The sequence below is a fragment of the Anneissia japonica genome, unplaced genomic scaffold, assembly GCF_011630105.1.
Source record: "Anneissia japonica isolate Jap-2015-1 unplaced genomic scaffold, ASM1163010v1 scaffold287727_len1644234_cov201, whole genome shotgun sequence".
NCBI lineage: Eukaryota > Metazoa > Echinodermata > Crinoidea > Comatulida > Comatulidae > Anneissia > Anneissia japonica.
In genome coordinates this window covers 1,183,128-1,205,711 of record NW_022713615.1, presented here as the reverse complement: position 1 = coordinate 1,205,711, position 22,584 = coordinate 1,183,128, and the positions used below count along the sequence as shown (strand labels likewise).

Below are 22,584 nucleotides of genomic sequence, written 5' to 3'. Positions count from 1 at the left end.
TAGAAAATCAAAATTAGATGTTCTAAGAAAGCTATGTTTAAACATCTCCCGGAAATGACTTCTTCCAATTTATGACTCCTCCTACATAAACTTGCTTTTTAAACCTTTTTAATATTACTTTTAAATAATTTTGTACATTTCAAATGCATCTTGTATATTTCTGCCCCTCTAGCTGAAGAGCAGTAATGTAAGACATTTCCTGAAGTGTCAATCAAACTTAACAACGGACCAATTAGCGCACGCGTCTCACAAACATACGTGTCGTTTGGTGGGACCTTAGCAACAATATCCAAGGGGCTCAGCAGAAAGGTCCACTGAACCAGGAACCAACGGTCTGAAAGGTTGAGCGCACACACACAGTGGTTAATATTAGTTTGGCAATTATTCATTACTAACCATTTGTTATAAATAAGGTATTATATAATTTATACTAGTGTGTTGCATTTTATATATGCTGTAGTTATATAATTAATCATCTTTGGGTACTACTGTAAGTGTACCATTTGGAAAGTTTTGATATCAGATAATTGCAGTAGCATTAACATTTACATCACATAAGTAACCAGATCTGGTTCATGTGGTATGTAAATTTCATAAGGTTTTGATCGTGGTCTTTACTTTGCTTTCATCATATATTTTTAAGTACTGTATGTTATATTATACATCTGTATTTTTTTATGACCCAACCCATCATAGTTCAGTATTACCCTGGCTAACACAATGTTTAAATAATGAAACACAAAATGCCTACATTTACATTTTTTTTTTTTAAATGTAAATGGTAACCACATTTTAATACTGCATGCCTATACAATGAGCAACAAACGAACTAAATCCAGGGGTTGCCTAAGGACCAACTATACATACCACCTACTCTACAAATGATTTATAGCAGATCACATCTGCTTATATTATTACCATCAAAATCGCAAAAATTCATTTATAAGACTTCACAGTGGTGGCCACACCCCTTTATTCCCTGGATCGAAAAGCTACACTATACAAAATTCTTTTGTAGGAAAACATATACAGAATAGGTGATAAATCAGTGACCTCAGCAGCAATGGCATTCTTATGAGCCCTACATCACAGATGGGTGTACAAACCAAGCATCTAATAAATTTTTACTATACACGTAGAGCCAATATACTTTTACTGTTAGATTTCAGTTATTAGGCATAAATAGTATTGTTCCTCTTATTTTCATCAACCAATCAATTTTTGAAAAGGTGAAAATGTTCACATTCAAGGATGAACAACATGGTTGAATGTAGGCCCAAAGAATAATGTTAAACCAACAATGTAAATAAGCCACTTTCATGGGATCTGAATACAAAAAAAGAGGCTATACAATAATTATTAAAGGCTAGGCACACATTGTTCCCATCAACAAAATGGCGTCTGCTACAAGAGGTCATACATATATGTATATCATACATAATAAGTTTATCACTACTTATAACCTTACAGTGAACAGCTCATGAGGGTATTGATTTTTATCATAGAGTTATTGACATGTTCCACATATCAGTTCACATCAGCAGAGAAATGACTAAAAACCTCCCTCTATAGTTTTGTAATCTTCAAGCTGTATATAGTGTCTATTGTTGTAAGCTCTTAAGTTCTTCCTGTGCCTTTGTGTGTAGTCCACTGATGTGTTCCTAAAAAATAATAAGGGTAATGGTAGGTAAGATAAGAAATTGAAAAACCAATAATTTAACAAATAAACAATAAAAATTAATATGGTATTACTGCCCAACATGTGACTACCTGTTATGCTCATTCCAGGCTAGGAAGTCAAGATTTGAACGTAGGTCTCAGCTCCTTGAATAACCCTTACAGAAGAATCGGACAGGTTAAGGGTTAGGTTTGTGTCTGCATGTATCCATTACTTGTTTCCAAGGGCCCAGTAAAATTTCCAAGTTAAATGAGGAGGAATAAATTATTATAACTGCAGTCGGTATACTGTATTTAATTGCTTTGTTTTCCTTCATTTAACTCTGTGATTTCTAGAAGTTCTGAATGGTATTCAGTCATTTAATTTACATACTTAATTTGCATTTATTTTGTGGTATGTACAGATGTGCAGTTGATGTGAATTCTTCTAGTCAGTTGCAGTTCAGTTGTTGAAGTGAACAGACAATTTCTTAGGCAACCATTAGTTGTTACCAGCTTGCAAACTTAGATTACTTTACTTTAGATTATTACACTAAGGGATTATTTTTCTTTGGATTAATTTACTTTGTACTTTGGATTATACTATTATGGATAATATTTGCCTTTATTTGGATTACTATAACAAGATTCAAGAATAATGGTATGTATCATATTATTTTTTATGCTTGTATTGTACTATAATTATGGTGTGAGCTTCATGTCATTTATCATTTAATGAAGGAACTCCCTATCTGGTCTATGTTAGTAATGCTAATGTTTAGAAATGTATAGTGAAGTCTTGATCGATGATTCAGTCAGGGGTGTTTGTGTGTACTGACTCTGATTCTTATGCGGTTCTTAGTTTCCTAATAGGTATATTATATTTGTTACATTTGTTGCCGATTTGGCATAATCAGTGATTTGGCATTAAAAATTTGAAAGAAATCAAATAGCTAGCACAAGGGGAGATGTGCAAATACCGAGATCTTACCTGTATAATTGTCTTGTGCTGAAGGATTTCATTAACAACATCTATAAGGAAGACATTAAATTGGTGTTTTTCCTCCTTCATCCTCACCAGTTCCTGCTGAGCTCTAAGAAGGCAAAATGCAGGAAATGTATTTGATTTAATTAAGTACTGTATCTAAGAATGTCTTCAACACTTTAATATAAAATGTTTTGTCAATTTTATTTCTATTTTTAATTGATATTTTCATATAACATATATGTTAGTATACTATAATGTTAGTATACAAATAATTAATGTTTATGAGTGCAGTGGGATGAATATTTTCATGAGTTGAAAGATTGACTGTTGCTTCAACGAGTCGGAGCTGAGTTGAATGGAACAGTCAATCTTTCAACTCCACTTGTTTTAGTGAAGAGTTGATTGATGTAGATATTCCGACTTTCATTCATACAAACTTCAAACTAGATTGAAAATAGAAAGGTATTATTAATGGCGCTTACTTGCGTTTCATCTCCTCTAAATCTCTAGCTTGTATTTCAACGTCTGTCTCTGATAGCTGCTTCAATTCAAGGACCTCTGCCTCCAAGACGTGAACCTGTTCAATGCTGGATTTGTACTCCTTGTTCAATCTCTGCACAACAAAAAAACAATCATACTGAAACTTTTTTAACCAAGTACTGATTACTGATATTAGTTTGAGGAAAACATACTTTGTAGAGCATCACTTTCATCCTCTTAAGTGACTCACTGTTGGATGAGAATGATTTAAAAAACAAAATTAGATTTTATGTAAATAATTATTTTGTACATGACATTAAACAGTATGTATTTGAGAGGATAACACTAGATGTGATTACTATAGCAATTGGATTATGAAGATCACTGTACCTCTTTGTGGCTTATGAACTCCCTCTCTGCTCTTTCCAACTTGGTTTCCAGCAGGCTAATCTCTTCTTGTTTGCTCTCAACCATCTCCAAGATCTTAGGAAAAGAAGAGATTATTTATAAAATACAATGCACAATTTCAAATTAGGCCATTTATTATCTGTGGATAAAACTAGTTTGTAAACCCTACAAAATGCAGCTCTAAGCAGTATTGCAGATGTTATAAATGTTATTATTTAGTAAAAAGCCTCACCACTATTCCACACATCATGTAAGATGAGTACAGTATGTACAAACCTGTTCTAATGCTTCCATCTCTATATCTTTTTGACTGTTTATATCATGCACTGTCTCTTTGACTTGTTTCTTCAGCTGCACTAATGCAGGCTAAAGGGAGTAAAATAAAACACAAAGATCAATAATTTTATGCTCGACGGTCAACGGCCGACAGGATTATATGGAGAATGCAACGTCAGGCAATCAGCAGATGGCATCGCGTTGTCTAGAGCTCAAAGGATCGGAGTTGGATTTGCTGTATGATGATCGTACAACACAGTGAGCGCCGGACTTTACGACAAATTTAGACGCAAAATTCAAAATTATAATTATTCAACATTTTTATTCATTTCATTATTTAAAAAAAAATTGGCATGGATTCTATTAATTTAAGAAATTGCAAAGATCATTCACAAAAATATATTACAGCTAGAGCATGTACCTTGATCATATTGGCAAAGTTCATCATGCTTGCGTGATCTGGATGTTGTGAAACAAAGTTAAGTCGCAGTTCGTAATCGATACCGTGAGAATTCTCTGCTGTGGTGGGAATCAGCTTCAGTTTACGGGCCATGTTGTTGTAACTTTGTGCCTGGTGTTCAATCTAAAGTCAAAATATGAGAAATGAAGTTTTAATAAGACTCTCATCAGTTAACTTATATATGTTCCAATGAATGGATAAATATTACGAAGCAACTAGAAATATAATTACTGGACAACCATTTACACACAACTCACTTGTTCTCGTTCTTTTGCTATGGCCTTTTCTTCCTGCCATATTTCTCTATCGAATGCTTCCTTCTCTTTTTCCAGACTCTCCAGTGTCTGAGCAAGTTCTCTCTGTTGCATCTTGATCCTCTCCACATCAGCTGCACTCAACTCTTGTGTGTCAAATATGTGCTTGAGTCGCTTGTTTTCTGCTATAGTTTGCTCATATGCCAGCGCTAGATAGAAAATAATAATAATTATAATAGTAATATTGAGCACTTGTAGTGCGCCAATATCTGTTCTGAGGGAATGTTCATGGCGCCTTGACTTGACCGAAGATGGCATAATCATGATGGATGCTGCAAATTACTATAGCTCATCATAAAGTATAATACTGCAGCTCAATATATAGATGGTTTGATTGGCAGTTATTGCATTACTTTAATTTAACATTAATTAACAAAATAATTATCACTATAAATATCAAGACCACTACCACTCCTTCGCAGTCACCATTATCATTATATCATCATCATCGTCATAATAATCATCACCGCCACCCCATTTCTGTATTGTTTAGTATACTTTCCCTGTTATTGTATCTTACAATGTATTTACTCAGTACAAAGGTATAAATTGTTGATGTAGATTTACTTACTACTCCTTGATCATATATCTAACATTGCTACATTATGTTTTCTTATTATTGTTACGCACTTTATTAAGCTTTCCCTCTAGAGCTGCTACTGCATTCATGCAAAATCATAACAATTGACTAAATTACAGTACTCAACCATACCTTCTTGTTGATACTTGCAGTCAACTTCTGCCAGTTTCTGTTCCTGAGCTCGTTTGTGATTCTCCAGCTCCACAAGGTAGTTCTTGAATCTGTTGTTATCAATCTGCATCACCTGAAAGCGTTCTTGCAGGGCAGTTAGCTGGCACTGTTGATGAAATATTCCATAGTCTTATAGTCATAGTGCCAGGACTTTAATTTCAGTGTGAAGGGTCAAACCATTTTCTAGTATTGTTTACCTACTAGGCTAGTAAGAATGTGACAGTTGTAAACAAAATCAGTAATATTGTCTTGTGGTTATTATTTGGTGGTTTTTGGTTTAATTTGTAATACATTGATGAAATATTCCATGGTCTTATGGTCGTAGTAATTTCAGTGTGAAGGGTCAAACCTTTTTCTAGTATTGTTTACCTACTAGGCTAGTAAGAATGTGCCAGTTGTAAACAAAATCAGTAATATTGTCTTGTGGTTATTATTTGGTGTTTTTCAGTTTAATTTGTAATACTGTGAGTGAGCCACAATCATGCATGGCATTTGATGTTATATGGGATTCATATAGAATTTTCTCGTTGACCACCAATCAAAATGTTCAAAAGCCCACATATTCAGCTTATTTATTCTGTATATATTCAAACGAGATTGAAAAAATTTTACCGGTTCATTTTCCAATAGCTGTAACTCAGCTGTTAGCCTTTGTTTCTCAGCCTCAAGTTGTTGAATATCACCTGCTACACACAATACCTTACGTCCTGTAAGAAAAACATAATTTTTCCTAATTGTTAAGCAGAGCTGGCGCCAGTGGGGGGACAGGCCCCCTGTCGGGGCTAGCTGCCCCACCCCCGATGTACAGGTTTTAAAAAGTATTCTAATGTTCACAAACAGTAATAATAAAAGCAACATACTGAAATCTTTGGCGACAGCTTGCTCCTCCACCTCGTAAGTGTCTGCTCCACCCAAAAATGCATCATAAGTAGATTCAACAAACTCATACAAAACCTGTTCCATAACAACAAAAAATTGGTTTCATGATAAAAACCTCATATTAATAATTATACTATATAGATGCACCTGCTCACAACATTAAAAGAAAAAGGAAATTGGTTTCAAGAAAAAAAATATTGTTCATATACTGTTGAGCGTCCTATTATTATTGCAATTATAGATGCACTTGTCAACCACTGTTTTAAACATAATAAACACAATTTTTAGCTTTCTTTCAAATATGAATCGTTGGTGAATAGATAGTTTAAGAAATCATTTTTTTTTAAACAGTGAACTCACTTGTGCTTCAGTTTTGCCATCAAATTCGTCTGCGATATCATCACCGCAACCGTACAGCATTGCCTCCGGTCTCATACTCATACCACACTGGAAACAAAATTACAAATCAAAATTTTGAGGTTCAACGTTTTGATTTACTTAATCATGTTACTTATTTCCAGTGGGTCCTTCTGGTGGTGATTGGGCAGTAAACCGGGAGACAATCCCCTACTCCTTTCCATAGAGTGTTCTGCGTTCTTTAACATGCACTTGGGCTATAATGCACACTGGAACAACAGATTAAACGTCTCATCCAAAAGACAGTGCACTATTCTAACTTAGATTTCAGCCCTCCAGCTGAAATACAAGTAGAGCAGCAATTGGAATTTAACTGGGGACCAAGAGATCTCCAAAGTTCATAATGTTGTTTTCACCTTGACAAAATGTTGTTTTTACCTTGACGAGTTCCATGAGCCAATGAAGAGCTGCCAATAGGTGTGGCCAGGTGTGTGGGCTACCAATTGTGTACAGAGAACTCTTGCTGATGTTAAATGGGTAGCTAAAAGGGGATGAAACATTTACCAAAAATTGTATTGAGGAAAGAATTCATTAATAAATCATTTCAACAATATTTTGTGAGGGTGGTACATCCAGCCTGAGCTGACCAATAGTGACCCTTATACAATAAAAGACAAAAGTATAAGATGAAAATTAAACAAGATCTTAAACATTAACAAATTAATTAAATCAAAACAGAGATATATAAAATCTGAAAAAAAAATGAGAGAATAAGGAATAAAAGAAAACATTGAAAAGTAATAATTTACAAAATTAAAATAAAATTAAAATTAACACATAAAAATAATATAACCGAAAAAATCATTACTGTTATCATATAAATGCAAGAAAATTTGCAATATTAAAGCACATTGCTCAATGAAAAATAAAATAATAAATGGGCAGGCTACCAGAATATATTTTATAAAAATAAATAAAAGTTATGTTGACCTTCTAATCAGTGGCGGCTCCAGAAATTTGCCGACGCGAGGGTCAGAACCAAGGGGCCGACTAGAGCCTTGATTTTTTTTTTTTTTTTTCTCGTATGATACCAATTGATATCTAGTTGCTTTATTAATTTGACTGGAACAGTCATAGCAGGGTCACCGACGAGCAGGTTGACAGCATGACCCTCCCATTTATACTCCTGGGTGTGGAGAGGCAAACGTAAGTAAAGTGTCTTGCCTAAGGACACAAGCAGTGCGGCGAACGTCGGTCTCAAACTCCCAACCAGAAATCCAACAACTTACACGTTGCGCCACACGCTCCAACAACATTCTGGTAGGGTTCACAGGGTTGTAGCTGTAGAAACCTAAGGGTGAGTTGGTAATAACATTGGTAAACTCTAAGTAATAAGAGTAGACTTTAAGGATGGAAAAATTGGTTAATTAAGAGTAGGTTGAAGGCCATGAAATTAGCTTTAGTCTGGGTGGAATACTTTAAGACTGGGGTGCCCTGCCCACCATAACTACATCCCTGAGTTCATGGGGACCGAGAATTTTTAATGGCTTAGTATGGTTCAAAATTGTGCTTTTAGACCACAATATTAGGGACTGGCAATAAAAATAACGATTTAGATAGGCAAATTAAATTTTTTTAGTCGAAGGGGGTCCAGACGTGTCCGACAACGGTAAATTGTCCTCCACCACTGGCACCACAGCCTGTAATAGCGCATTATGCAAATGTCTATATATGAATAACACTAAGCCTTACCCTAGTGTTTTCATGATCTTTGGCAATTCTTCTTCATGCTTTGCTGGCATGACAAACTTCGGTTCAAGGAATGCATAAACGAACTGGAAGATTCTGAGAAAGTCTTTAGTAGTTGGTGTGATAAGCGATTTAGTTGTCACCGGTGAAGGGTAGCGTTTGTCAATCAGAAACTAAAATTTAATAGAAAAAGAGATTTAAAAAATATAGTTCTCATGCTTAACCTACTTTTATTTTTTTAATCTTAATTGATTGGATTTTATAGATAAATATTTTTTCAAATGTATTAATGTTTAATCATAAACTTTGAAGGCTGATTTCTGAAATATTGGTCTTTAAACAGCTATATGTTTAAACTCTTGTAACTTCATAATGAAATGTCGGATTTAAAAGATTTTTTTACCATTTTATAGCACCCATTTTTATCTTTAAACCCTGTAATTATAACCAAAAATCAATTTTTGAAAATTTGGTTTGGCTTTGTCTTTGCCACATATAATGTATTATAACAGTTGCCTTACCTCTACTATCTCTTTAATTTCTCTATGCATGAACGATTTATCGCTGATTGGTCTTGGATCTTTTAAAACTTCATGGCCATACGTTTGCCGCCCATAGTTACTTGAACGTCTGTCAGATGAGGGAAAAAATCGATATATTTTTCTATACTTTCATATTTAATATTAAAGTGTGCAAACATTTCATAAAATAAACAAAATTAAAACTCATCTTTAAGGTTTTTCCTTCTATCACACATAAGATTAATTTTTCTTTTTTTTAACATACCTTTTATTAAGACCGCCAATGCTGGGTTTAGGAATCATTGATTTCTTGGACCCACCAATTGAACTTCTCCCATTGGCTGTTCTAGAATTTGCTCCTGTTGACAAACGCCCACCAGCTAAAGAACGTCCTCGTACTCCAGCTAAAATACCAAATAACAGCATATTGAAATATAATATGATAAAGAAGCATATTTATTTTTACTTTATAATATCCCTAAACATACTGTTGTATGATATTTTAGCCGGAGCAATATGTTCTGAGATAATAATAGAGTTAAACCATATTTTCTGAGTCAAGTACCGGTACGGTACATGTATATTTAGGTTAATATTCTTACTTTAAATTAGGATGACAAAGTCAAAAACATGGAAATATACAACAAAATAAAATATATTTTTAAAGTTACCCACCACTGTCTTGCTTGATACGAAGTGGGCCCAGTGATGCACGACTGCCACTTGATGACCTATTACGATGCATTTTTCAGAAACTTTGACTGTAGGAGGGAACATTTTTTGATAAGTAAGCCTAAGATTGTTAATATTTCATGGATAGGAAAATAGCCATGTACATTTTGCCTAATCTTAATATACAAACACTATATTATTACATATTATTCTGTGTACCTATTTTCCAAGCAAATTTAAGATGGTTTTGAGTTTGAGGTAGGCTCTAGGTCTTTGGCATATCATCCACGCAATTAAAAAACTTTGCAATATGGAACAACTATAAATTTATCAATTTTTTACAATACAAAATGTTTTGTAAGCAGTGAGTAGGCTAGTCCTAGTAGTAGTAGTAGGGTAGTAGAATTTTCAAATCGTCGAAGCTCTTGACTATTATATACCTACCTCTAACCCCACCCACGGCTAGGCCAGCCAAGGCCTATCTTATCGTCGGTAGGCGGTGGCTTACGCTAGGCTGAGGTAGGCCTCTAGGCGTACCTACCCTAGGTAGTAGTAGGCTAGGTCCCAGCCTAGCTAGGCCTAGGCCCTACTTCCCTCCTCAGGAGGCTCCTGTGATGGACTGAGTGAGTGGGGCACACCTCTTAGTTAATTAGCTAGGTAGGGACATGACTATTAGGCTAAGTTAGCCTAGACGTTTTTACTAGGCCTGTGATCTGTTAAAAAAGGGTGATACTCACACTTAAGTATATATAATTATTAAATTTTGTCAACAGTCGTTTCCCCCGCGATGTGACTGAAACTATTTACGTTTTCAAATATGGAGCTTCTTTTGTGCGCACGCGCAGAAAAATAGTAAGGTAGTAACAGCGCCCTCATAAATGTCTTAACTTTGGAAAACTATTTGCGTTATCGTATCTGATTCTCTACTCCTTTCCATGATTCATATCTTACCTCCTTAATTGTTCAATATATTCATTTCTCTAATTAATATTATCATATTTTAATTAGACGGACGGCATAAAAATAGTCCTATAATACCCAATTGAAGATCGTCCATGAAGTTGTAATGATACAGTAAAACACAATCTGTTGGGGAAATAGCTTAATTTGCGATATTTTCATCAGCTATTCACGATTTACTTGGACTTCCATTTAAGCTAAATTAGAATTGTAAACGATAATAATTTACTAAGTTATTATTATCAGCCGTATTGTGAGCCGTTTTGTTTGAAAGTCTCCCATCACGCCGTCAAATGATTAATTGCATGTACAGAGGATAATCAATAAATTGTTCTGACATCATCCAAACAGCCGTTAATGAAAAAAAAAAAAAAAAAAAAAAAAAAATAAATAAAAATAAATAAATAAATAAATAAAACAAATAAATAAAGTACACGTATATATATATATATATATATATATATATATATAATTTGACTGCAGCTTTGATAGACCTTTATGCTAGCTAAACCCACTACTATTGTTGCTGAACGGCATCACATCAACTCGTGTGCTTGTGCGCGTATTCCTGACTATTAAATAACACATACTGACTGGTCAGCGACAAATATTGGATTCGAAATTACAGCATTATCTGGCCTCATGCTAAGAATTAAAATGCAAGCCTGCATAAGTGTACAATGGGTGACAAGAATTGCATTCAACAAATTTCATTTTTATTATATTTATTCATTTTTTTGTTTAACACACGGCTACCATCAACGAATTTCAAACTTTGTGAACGTAATACGCTAAACAATTACGAATTTATATTAAAATGCATTTCCCCCATAGACTTATTTCCCCTCACTACGGTATTCTTTAACACATTTTAAAAATGTTAATATTCTACAATGTAACACCAAAGTATATAAAATATGATATGTATAGAAATGCAAGATGTCCGACTGCTCTGATTTTGTATGCAAAAAATAAAAACGTTAAGCTCGCCTAGAGTTCCTATTATAGAGGCTCGCCTTTTTGAAGGACGCCCTCTAGTTCGTGGTAACACTTTCTCACTTTTTGAAATAGAATAAACGACCTAATAAGCACTGCAGTGCTTATAACATTATTTGAGGCTTCAGAGCAGCATTAATTTAAAAGAGGAGCTCATAGGGGAGTGGCACTTACAAATTATTGGGGTGGTAAACTTGTATCATGTGCTGTACAGAGGCCTATTTGACTTGTTCCAATGTTAGTATTGATAAGTTTGTGAAATTTGTTGTTTTCTCAATGATATAAAACATTAAGGAATATTGTAACGCACACTTTGGATTAAGTCGAAACATTACAACAAAATCGAATATAACTATAGTGATATTAAACAATAGCATGTTTGGCATCTGAGAGAGGCGCTTATTAGATCATTTACGGTATTGAAAAAGTTGAGATAATATTGTTTATACTTGATGACTCTTTCAAGCTATAGAAGGTTTATTTTAATCAACAGTTTTATTTGTAGGCCTAAAACTAAAAAAGTATGACAAAGGTAATATAACTTTTTTTGTAATAATAATAATAATAATAATAATAACAAAATAAATGATCCAAGGCACAAGAGTATACATATTGCATGGATTGAATAAAGTAGTGGAGTAATAAATAGAAATGTAAAAAAACAAATGCAGATATGAACGTGGAAACAGAGTAGAATCTTTCAAGGAAATTGAAAACATCAGTAGAATATTTTCTAGCCCAAACCAGCGTAATTGTAGTATTTATGTTTACAATATCTGAACAAGGGCTTAGTACATACTAATAAATATATAAAATAGTTTCATTCATATTGGAATATTCATTTCATGGATTTCCAGTTTATTAACCAAATTTGTCGACAGTTCAGTTTGTCGATTCACTGTATGTTGTAATGTGCTACTTTGTGAGTTTACGTTTCTTTTTCGGAGTGAGCGAGCTCGTAGTTGGAGAGAATGACCTCGTTTCTTTCAATTGTTCGTTGAAGTATTTCTTCATATATGGTTCAGTAACTTCCCAGACCTAAGTAATTAAAAAGAAATTGTTTTGAAATGAACAGTTATTATCATAAGCATCAATTCCACCCTGTAAAGGCCTACCCAGACAGAGTCCTATGACGTAACCCGCTCCGATGTTGTGTTACATCAGTGTACGAAATAAACGCATAGGTCTGTGTTGGGGACTGTAGCATCACAAAATATTAAACATGTTTAATTTCTCATAAAGAACTGAAGACTGTCCCCAATGATAAATCTCGTCGGAGCTGCATTGTACCATGCTGAGTTGGCCTTAAGTTACATGATGGATGAAAATGTATACCGGTAGCTGTCCACACATTTCACATGACAAATACCTGCGATTTGCTATATGAGTTTAATATGGCAAAATTATAAAAATCTAAAATAAAAAATATTTTACCTTTCCGTCTTTGATTAGCTGATGAGAAAGTTCTATGTCAGGGGCAAAATACCTATCCTTGTCCCATGGTCTACGATAAAGGAAAACAAAACAATTGTTAGATAAACTTCAACACGTCCTTCCCAACAATATGGCAAAATAAACACTTACTTCTTTAAAGATTATTATTATTTTGCTTTATCTTGTAAAACCTAAAATATTTTTATTATTAGAATGGATACTGTTACTTACTTTACGTGTGAGCGTACTAATTTATGAAGTGCTTCTAAAGGCTCGGTAGTCTTCAAGGGTCTGAGAAATTCAATAGCTTGGCAGGCAGCCAATAATTCAATTGCAATAACTGAAACAAAAATTGTTGAACATTATGAATTTAATTCTAATTGATAACATAAATGATGTTTCTGACATGTCTGTAAAAATGCAGGTAATTAGCTACTCACCCATAAATGAGAAAGGAGACGTAAAATAAGAAAAGGAAAGCTTTACTTAATTTTAGCTTTTATCAGTTGTATTAAATTTTCCATCGACTCATTTTTAGCTTATATCCATTTTTAAATAACCTTAAACTTCATTTTATAAGTTAATTTTATCCTTTTGTAATGATCTTTTTTGCTTGTATTTCCCTTTTTGCCATTTAAAAAAAAATTATTTTAAATGTATTTTATATATTTTATGCGCTGTAAATTAGTTCTAAACTTTAGTAACTTTTACATTTTAAATTCAATTTTTAAAAGATAAGATTTTTTTGTAATTAAGTATTTTTTTACTGTATGTGCTGTCACGAGAGCCTCATCACGGTGACAGTAAATCTGGGTTGTTTTTGGGAAATCTGGCTAGTCAGCCATATTGTTTTACGAGTGAAATAAATGATATATGATAAAGGTCCAGGAATTTAAATTTATGATAGCAACTTTAATTTTTATAATTGTTGGAATATATTGTAATAATACCAATAACAACACAATAACAATAATACCACTGGTGTACACCTACTACAATTGCTGAAAAATAAGGTGCTATATATCAAATCTAAAAATAAATTTATAAATACTGTAAACATACTACTAAACATTTAAATATATAGTATACCTTGTTCAACATGTTCCACCACCTGAAGTGCCTTCCGAGCAGCAAAACCCCCCATGGAAACATGATCCTCTGTTCCAGCACTTGTAGAAAGGGAATCAACTGATGATGGGTGTGTCAGTACCTTGTTTTCAGACACTAAGAAAATACAAGAAAAAATTAGCCATCTATTTCTTGTCACCACTGGAAAAAAATTTCTACTAGTCATAGTAATTCGATGTTTACGTTCATAATTTATTAATATTTGAAATATTACCAAGTGAAGCTGCTGTACAATGCGCCATCATGAAGCCGGAATTAAGGCCACCATCTTTGACAAGGAATGCTGGGAGTTCACTGTAAGCTGGAAAAGAACATTCATTATTTATACACATTATTCAATGAACATGTCAAATACAGACTCAAAATTTAACCCAAATTAAACTTGTGTTTGGAAGAAGAAATTGGAAAGTTCACTAGGCCCGTGCGTTTTTGAAAAATCAAAGCTCATTTTGAAAACTTACCTGGATTCACAAGTCTCTCTAGTCGTCTTTCACTCATACTGGCAAGCTCATGTACAGCTATGGCCAAATAATCCAATACTTTGGCTGGATATTCACCATGGAAGTTACCCCCAGATAGAATCTCCCCACGCTCAGGAAAAACGATCTATAGAAAGGCTTATTTAAGGACAATTAATAAAAATTGGTGTGAAACATAGTAGCAAAGAATGGTTTAGACATGAACTAATATGTAAGTATGTATTATTAAGTAATGAAGGGCTACACGATAAAGTGAGAGTAGAGATAATAATATGCAAAAAAGCATACAGTAGTGTTGCCAAAAATTGTAAAAGCCCTATCATCATCACCACTTCTGCAATTGTCCTCCTTGTCCTCATCTTCATCTTTATCTTTATCATCATCACTACCATCATCACCACCACCACCACCATAACTCAACTATCAACATCATAATCGTCACCATCCTCACTTTCACCAACATCATCTTCATCATCACCACCACCATCAGCATCATAATCATCATCATCTCTTAAAGGATACTGGATTGTCTGTTGCACTGTTCATTTCTATTGTTATAACACCTCGCACAAACTCGAGAGTATCGTGTACAATTCCATGTACCTGTAAGTAGCAAGAAATGAAATAATCAATTAGATTAAATATCAAATTACTACTCATTATTGTAACATTTAATAAATTGGGTAAGTAATTTGGAGACAAACTTATTTTAAGCTTGTATTTGTTCAGTCATCATCGTTAATGTGAAGTTTCTAGTAACAAGAAACACACTTATTACAAGCAAATGGTATTTATGTAGAATAGAATATAAATATACAACAAAGTGTTTTTTTAATTACACTTACTTGTGGGCAACACCTGAGAGTGTAGGCATCTTGTACACGGTCACAAAAGCGATGACTTTCTGCAATTTCTGACGGATACAGATCCGAATGAAGCAAGGAGCGCAGACGATGGGCTACCATACCCTGACCTTTGTGCGGTCTGACTCTATGGATATCTGGAAATTAAATTTCGACATCAGTATTCTAAAATAAATGTTTATACCACGCCTTTTGCCAAAGGATACAATGCAAAGTGCTGGTGATGTCATAAATACCCCTGGTCACTGCAACCTCTTTCTCTTTCCTGGGGAATATCCCTAATCATGCTTCCAATAGAATGCAGCACATTCCAAAGGCACCAATTCTATTGGGTACCCATATATACTGGGTACCCATATATACTGCAGAACAACTCCTGGGTGGAGAGGCAAATGTAGGATTAGCTTTGTTAAATGAAGTGGTTTCTTTTACTAATTCAGTGTATTGTAGATCAACTTATCCAGATCTCATTCGAAGAAAGACCAAACTACAATTCATTATGTATTAATCTATTTATATAACACACTATTTTTTGTGAGATCTCAAAAATGTTTAAAAAAAATTGTGTTAAATAAATCGGATTCCTATAATTTCGAAATATATAGTTACCACTATCAAAAGCAGTGTTCGTTCCTTTCAGTACTTCTAGAGAAAGGGCAGCAACGATGTCAGCCTGCTTAGCAACCATGGTGGCTCTCTCAAGAGCTAGTAAGAAAGAAAAACAATATTTACCGGAAGGCGAATGCAGCTAAATTTTTGGATTTTGGTCAGACCATCACAACTTGTTGGACAACATTTTTTAAATCGCTATAAAGCTATACTGTCTATAATATTATTTTAAAAATAAAAACCTGACATTACTCGATAAAAATATTGAAAATTGCTAATTTAAAAACCAAAGAATTATCAATTTTCAATCAGAAAATACATCCTAAATTTATATTTTTTTGTTTTACCTTCACAACCAATGGAAGTAATTAACTGTGTACCATTTATTAATGCCACACCCTGTAAGAAACACAAAAGAATAGATTTAACTGAGTTAAGAACGACAAAAAAAAAAAATTCTTTTTAATATGCAACCTGTGACCCCACTAAATATGAGCAGCTTAGCTCAGTCGGCTAATCTGGTGGTAGCCGCTTTGTGTGTGCGCTGAACCTGTCTCTTATACACATCTAGATGTGTATAAGAGACAGGGGAAGGTGTCATGGCCCAGTATGGTCCAAAATGTGCTTTTAGACCACATTATTAGGGCTGTCTCTTATACACATCTAGATGTGTATAAGAGACAGTACTAATTGTTTGCATAATTCTGTCTTTAACTTCTTTGCCAAACATTTTAGAGAACTGCCTGCGAATCTCTGCAACCAACTTTTAACTAGCCTGAACAGTTTTAAGCAAAGCATTAAAAGATATTTTACAGACCTTTCTTTTACCTCTATGTAAATTTTTATTCTTTAAAAAATCACATTTTTACTACTGTATATAATTTAATGAGAAATGTTTTTATCATAATATTTTGAAGCAAAATGAATGATATGATATAATAAATCTACTCTTAATTCCCATCGCCTGCCTCTCCTTGTGTTCAGCTAGAGGGCTGAAATACAAGTTACAATAGCGCACCGTCTTTTGGATGAGACGTTTAAGCTGTTGGTCCCATGTGCATTATGGCCCATGTGTACGTTAAAGAACGCAGTACACTCTTCGGAAAAGAGTAGTGGATTGTCTCCCGGTGTACTGTCCAATCACCACCAGAATTACCCCACTGGGAATAAGTCTTCTTCTAGACTTTCGTGGGCTATCCTTGGTGTTTACACCGAATAAATCCAATCCAATCCAATTCTGTCTATATAATACCGTATAGACCAGGCTTTAAAATAGCAACAATAAAAAAAAAAAAACAGGTGGTCATCTTATACACGCATCACATACAATGTTTTTAATTTTTAAATCATATTCGTCTTATGTGCGGTTTGTTGCTACTAACCGTTGTTATGAATGAATTTTTAATGCGGGGAAATAAGATTTTGATACAGTAAAGAAAGTAGGAACTCCTGACAGTGAAAAAGATGGGTCGTCTTATATACGCCCGACATACAAAAATTATCAAAATCTTCTCAAACTCGAAGGTCGTCTTATATGCGGGTCACCTTATTTGTGAGAATGTACGGTAGGAGGGATGTTTTGCACTGACGTGTTATACAGAATACTCAACATGTTCTTGAATACTTAAAAAGTGCGAAAACTGTATTCTTAAATGGAAAGGATTAAATCTTGTATAATAATAAAAATAAATAGGGACACTACAGGCATACAGAGAGTGAGCTGTTCTACAAAGAATTTACTTAGCATGCCTGTGAGGTATCCATGACCTCATTTCATCCTGAGAGTCTGGATACAATTCCCGTAGGATAGAACAGCATGGAAATTTATTACTTTATATAATTAGGCGTAATAAAATTGCTTTTTAATACCATGCTTTTTTCCGTACGTCAGACTTCCAAAATGATTGCAATGAAGTTATGTCTATATAATTATATTCATATATACTTTTTTAATTGAAAAGTGCATGTGATTAGGTGAATATGATTTGTATAAAGAATACTACCTCCTTTTCTCTCAAAGATACTGGCTTTAGTCCGTGGGCCTCTAGCACCTACAGTAAAAGAGAAACGTTAAAACAGTATCTATAATGACGTTTTTTTACAAGCACATTAGGTAATTCAGTATTTATAAGGCTTGGCAAAAGTGCTTAAAACTCACTTCATCTACCGGTATTTAACTTCCATATAGTTTTACAGTACTTACATATCGAGAATCTGCCCAGCCACTTTTTGGACTCCACATTTTCCCTTCCCCTATCATGCCAAGAGCAAGGTGAGCAAGGGGCGCTAAGTCGCCGCTAGCACCAACAGTCCCTTTCTCAGGTACCCATGGCAAGCAGTTGGCTGAAAAAAGAAAATCATTTCTCATCACAATAAGTTTGTTTAAAGGTGAAATTATGTTCAAGGTAATTCCAATACACCCAATCCAACGCTATTTCACATAAAATACAGTACAATTGTGCTGGAAAGTTTTAAGGGTGATATGATTTTAATCCCTTGTTCAAATATTCTTTAACTGGCCAAAGAGCTAAGACCGGAAAGTTTGCGGTCCTCAACAATTTCTTGTGAGTTTGTACATAATATACCGTACTAATTAAATGTAGAAGTGTTTAGGTACAGAGGGAACGGTTTGGTTTCCTAAACCAGAGGTTAGCCTTTTAATCCATGAGAAAGCTAGGCACTTTATACAGCAACTGCCTTGCATCTCTCTTCCCGGGAGAATAAATGGGTCCCTGGTGGAGTACCTTGCTCCTGCACTGATTACAGCAGCAAACCTAAGTATGTGGACGTGCAACAAAAGCACGTCGCACTCTATCTAAAAAGGGAAAGGCAAGTCTATATAAATAAAACAAATATAAATTATAAATAAATTAGTAGAATTTTATGTATGAAAGAACCAAGTGTTCTTACCATTAAATGCCTGTATAATCTGTTGGAGAACAAATGGAGATATTCCACTATGTCCCTTGGCAAGAACGTTAATCCTTAGAGCCAACAACTTCCGTACATGTTCAAGTGGTAATGGCTTCCCAACACCAGAGGCATGGGATCTTATCACATTTAGCTGCAGTTCCCTTTGGAAATACAATTTTTTAAAAAGTATAATGAATGTAAATTGACATTGTATCACCTTTGATCATTGGTTGCATACTGCTACACAAAATGACAAAGGTAAAAGAAAAGTTATCAACTTTGTTTTTGGAAAAGTATATTACAAACATGTAGTGGACGAAAATGAAAAGGCCAATCTGAGCAAATTTGTTAAAATATATTTGAAGTTTATACTTTTTAAAAAAAGGTGATTAAAATGTGTCCATTTTTCACATTGGGAAAACTATATTCCCCACTCCCCCCCCCAAAAAAAACACTGTACTGTTGCTCAATGATTTGAAAATGATTCTTATAAAAGTAATCAAGCATCAGCTAGACGGAGTGTTTTAGGAAAATTTCATGAACTGAGCGGTTGCTGGGAGGTATTGTTTCTGCTTCTTATGCCTTAGACTCCAGTTTAGACTCAGCCAGTTTTGAGTTTAAATAGACCTTTCCGGAATGTCAATCAAACTTATCAACTAACTAATCGGAACAGCGCTAGGAATGCGCGCGCGTCTCACAAACACACGTGTTGTCCCGCAAATGCACGTGTTCGCGTATGTTTTAACACTGTCGTCTTGTAGGACCTTAGCAACAATATCCAAGGGGCGGGGCTTAGCGGAAAGGTCCATTGGAGTCTGATAGCTTGGCTCCTCGAATAACATATTGACAATTAGGCAGATTAAGGACACGTATTATCCGTATGTGTCCGTTATGTGTTGCAGGTAAGTTTACTTTAAATTTTATGAGTACGCAGAAATTCAATTTGTTAAGCCCTGTCCACACTATCAAATTTTATTTGACGAAAGTCTTGTGGCATGCCCAAATATGGTCATGATGACATCACATTATGACCATATCATGACTATATATTATTTCATAAATGGGGCCACTCTATTTGAAATGAACACGTATACACACATTTGTAAACAGTGCTCAAACATAGGCAGGGGCAGATCCAGTAAGGGGGGGGGGGCACATTCCCTCTGTTTTGCCAATAAATTTTAAAATTTCAAAGCATATATTGAAATTAGCGCTCTTACTTATCTATTCTGAATAGGCCCTATGTTGTGCCCCTGGATTCGGCCCTGATAGGAAAATGTATTTATAAATGTATCAATCACAGCCCTTCCAAGAGATCTTATGCTTATATGGTCACTAATTAACATATGTTTCTTACCCACTCATGATGGTTTCCTCCACTTTAACAATTTTTTTCAGGTCACTCTGAAGCACTGTATAAAACAATAAAATGTGATTGCATTTAAATCCAACCAAAATGTCCTTGAATAAAGGACAGAGATAAACGCTGGATTACAAACATTTTGAATCTATATGAAACTAGACAGAATTGTGATATTTGTACTAGAGGCATACTGTTGCTGCTAAAACATGTCTGGGTTCGGATAATGGTTTAAATTTTTAACCATATCTGGGATATCATTTTAATTATTATTATCCTATTTTGTTTGTAATAAATTAGAATTATAAATATTTTAATTTTGAGTGGATGTACTTCACGAGATGGTTTTTGCTTTAGAGAAATGAAGTAGGCTTAAGCTTTAATAGAGTTTTGCAACATGGTAGACATGATAATTGTGAGGAAGAAATCTAGGCCATAGAGTAATTCTTGAAACCTTCCTTATTATGTGGCGCAGCAGCTTCGCTAAAATCAGGTATAAATTGTCTTTCACATTTCGTTTTAAGCACAATTTTGCACGGAACTGACCCCTATAAATTCTCCTTAATTATTATCCCAGATTGTATTGTGGGATGTTATGCGGTGAAACACAAGATGATTTAGAGATTTTATCACACAATTAAAAAAAGTACAGTATTTTAAAAACAAAATGATATATATTCTTACACACAAATTCTAGATTATTATAGCCTATGTTATGATTATATTGATGATGGTCCTGGTAATGACAATGACAATAATTATATTGTTATTTTATTATCATTTTATTTTTATTTTATTACTTTGTGTTGCATCGAGGCTTTATGTGGATAGCCCCTTGACAGTGAGAAGGTTCCTGTTACTTCTGTGCAATTGCCACGTAACAGTCTTTTGTGTAACGTGTTTTCTGATGCTTTTATTGTAGAGTTCTTCTTTGCAAGGTGTTTATTGTTGGTGAAATAAATGATATTACTGTATATGATCTCACAGGTGCAGTTTAAGGAATTGGCTATAATCTGTTTTTGTCTTGCTTACATATAAGTCATGTGAAAGCTAATTAAGGACACTGCTAGACTGTCAGATTAATGTCCCTGGTTGTAGATAGTTTTATCATGAAATGGTACTTTTTTATACTTTTATTTAATACTTTTTAATGTTTTTACAGTGACATTGTTACCGTTTTTATAGTGATTTTATATTGTATTTACTGTATGCTCCCTGTTATTGGTGTTTATGCTGTTCGGTGTGGAATGAATAATATAAATAATACAATTATAAATAGAGTATGCATTACCATGGCATTACCAAGGTGAAATATCCAATTAAAATGTATTCTCTTTTTTGTGTTCGTTCATATAGCTTAGCACTATATTTTATTTGGTAGCGACTTGAGAAGACAGCTGGATTTTCGTTATTTGTTAGTTACATTTTTAAAGAGCTTGTAATGTTCACATATCAAATATTAAGTTGCGGATTCTGTTTTGTTTTGGGAGTCGCTTTAGGCCTATAGTTTGTAAGTTTTCTAAACGATAGTCCTACCTGGAAGTATGTGTAAATGTACAATATGATGGTTTGAAACATAATAATGACTGGTGTATTCTGTAATGTGTGTCTACCAAAGATATTTAATATCTTGCTTCTAGCCAAATGATTGAAACGCGTGATCTTAAAATTCCTCAAAACAATTATGCCAGGCCTAAGCCTATTTTGATGGACCTACACCAGATGACATTATTGAAAAAAAAACTTGATATTTACCGGCATAAACAAAATCGTTTTCATCTAAGACATCCTCAATTGCATCGTATGGGAAGAGAAGGCTTCCTCCTTGAGTCTTCCGCATTTCAACAACGTGGTCATCATCTCCCGAGTAATCACACTGCTTGATGTATCTACGCAGTGCTTCCTGACATAGCCATTCGATCGTATTATTTTTGTTATTCCGACAAGGAATTAACAGCCATTCCCCACGAATCCTCACGTTGATTTTCATATCACTTGTTTGTTTTAGAGTTGTTTCGTCGGTAGCCGATCATTACGGTCGCGCTTCGTTTCGGTCGCGGTATATTTCGAACAAATATATGGAGCGCCGAAGGAGTTGCGAAAACGAAAAATTTAATATGCCTAGGCCCTATATATTTTAGTTCGTGAATCGGTTTATCATAGGGCTAAATATTATTGTTTTGCTATCTTTCCACTAACAAAATATCTTTCTGCTATATTCTCTTTCTTCCATTTATGGTGATATATTCATGATTGCAACATGACCTTGTAATTGAAACAATGGAATTTAGTATGTGCTTCATGCTATTCTTTTTGTTGCGTTTTCATATA

The 22,584-nt window shown here is 34.2% G+C and overlaps 3 protein-coding genes across 3 annotated transcripts in view; all 3 read right to left on the bottom strand.

The window, feature by feature from the left end:
- Positions 1-752: 752 nt before the first annotated feature.
- LOC117108609 (kinetochore protein NDC80 homolog) lies at positions 753-10,377 on the bottom strand. The gene is made up of 17 exons (XM_033250687.1): positions 10,249-10,377; positions 9,515-9,600; positions 9,105-9,243; positions 8,840-8,948; positions 8,322-8,491; positions 7,008-7,110; positions 6,573-6,659; positions 6,194-6,287; positions 5,946-6,040; positions 5,295-5,439; positions 4,526-4,731; positions 4,230-4,391; positions 3,809-3,898; positions 3,515-3,607; positions 3,127-3,257; positions 2,648-2,750; positions 753-1,661 (listed from the first exon to the last, which is right to left on the bottom strand). The coding sequence occupies exons 2-17, from the start codon at positions 9,582-9,584 to the stop codon at positions 1,602-1,604; spliced, it is 1,857 nt and encodes a 618-aa protein (XP_033106578.1). The 5' UTR covers positions 9,585-9,600; positions 10,249-10,377; the 3' UTR covers positions 753-1,601.
- Positions 10,378-11,179: 802 nt separating this feature from the next.
- LOC117108608 (histidine ammonia-lyase-like) overlaps positions 11,180-22,584 on the bottom strand; it is a 28,660-nt gene continuing 17,255 nt past the window's right edge. The window contains exons 7-19 of the mRNA XM_033250686.1: positions 18,891-19,054; positions 18,184-18,323; positions 17,984-18,031; positions 16,328-16,379; positions 15,981-16,076; positions 15,354-15,508; positions 15,031-15,111; positions 14,491-14,635; positions 14,244-14,330; positions 13,991-14,125; positions 13,133-13,241; positions 12,902-12,971; positions 11,180-12,505 (exon numbers count right to left, since the gene is read on the bottom strand). Coding sequence (XP_033106577.1) covers positions 12,383-12,505; positions 12,902-12,971; positions 13,133-13,241; positions 13,991-14,125; positions 14,244-14,330; positions 14,491-14,635; positions 15,031-15,111; positions 15,354-15,508; positions 15,981-16,076; positions 16,328-16,379; positions 17,984-18,031; positions 18,184-18,323; positions 18,891-19,054 — 1,405 coding nt within the window. The 3' untranslated portion in view covers positions 11,180-12,382. The remainder of the gene's footprint in view (positions 12,506-12,901; positions 12,972-13,132; positions 13,242-13,990; positions 14,126-14,243; positions 14,331-14,490; positions 14,636-15,030; positions 15,112-15,353; positions 15,509-15,980; positions 16,077-16,327; positions 16,380-17,983; positions 18,032-18,183; positions 18,324-18,890; positions 19,055-22,584) is intronic.
- On the bottom strand, positions 19,958-22,311 carry LOC117108612 (histidine ammonia-lyase-like). The gene is made up of 2 exons (XM_033250690.1): positions 22,009-22,311; positions 19,958-20,305 (listed from the first exon to the last, which is right to left on the bottom strand). Exons 1-2 carry the CDS (start codon positions 22,241-22,243, stop codon positions 20,247-20,249), a joined length of 294 nt encoding a protein of 97 aa, XP_033106581.1. The 5' UTR covers positions 22,244-22,311; the 3' UTR covers positions 19,958-20,246.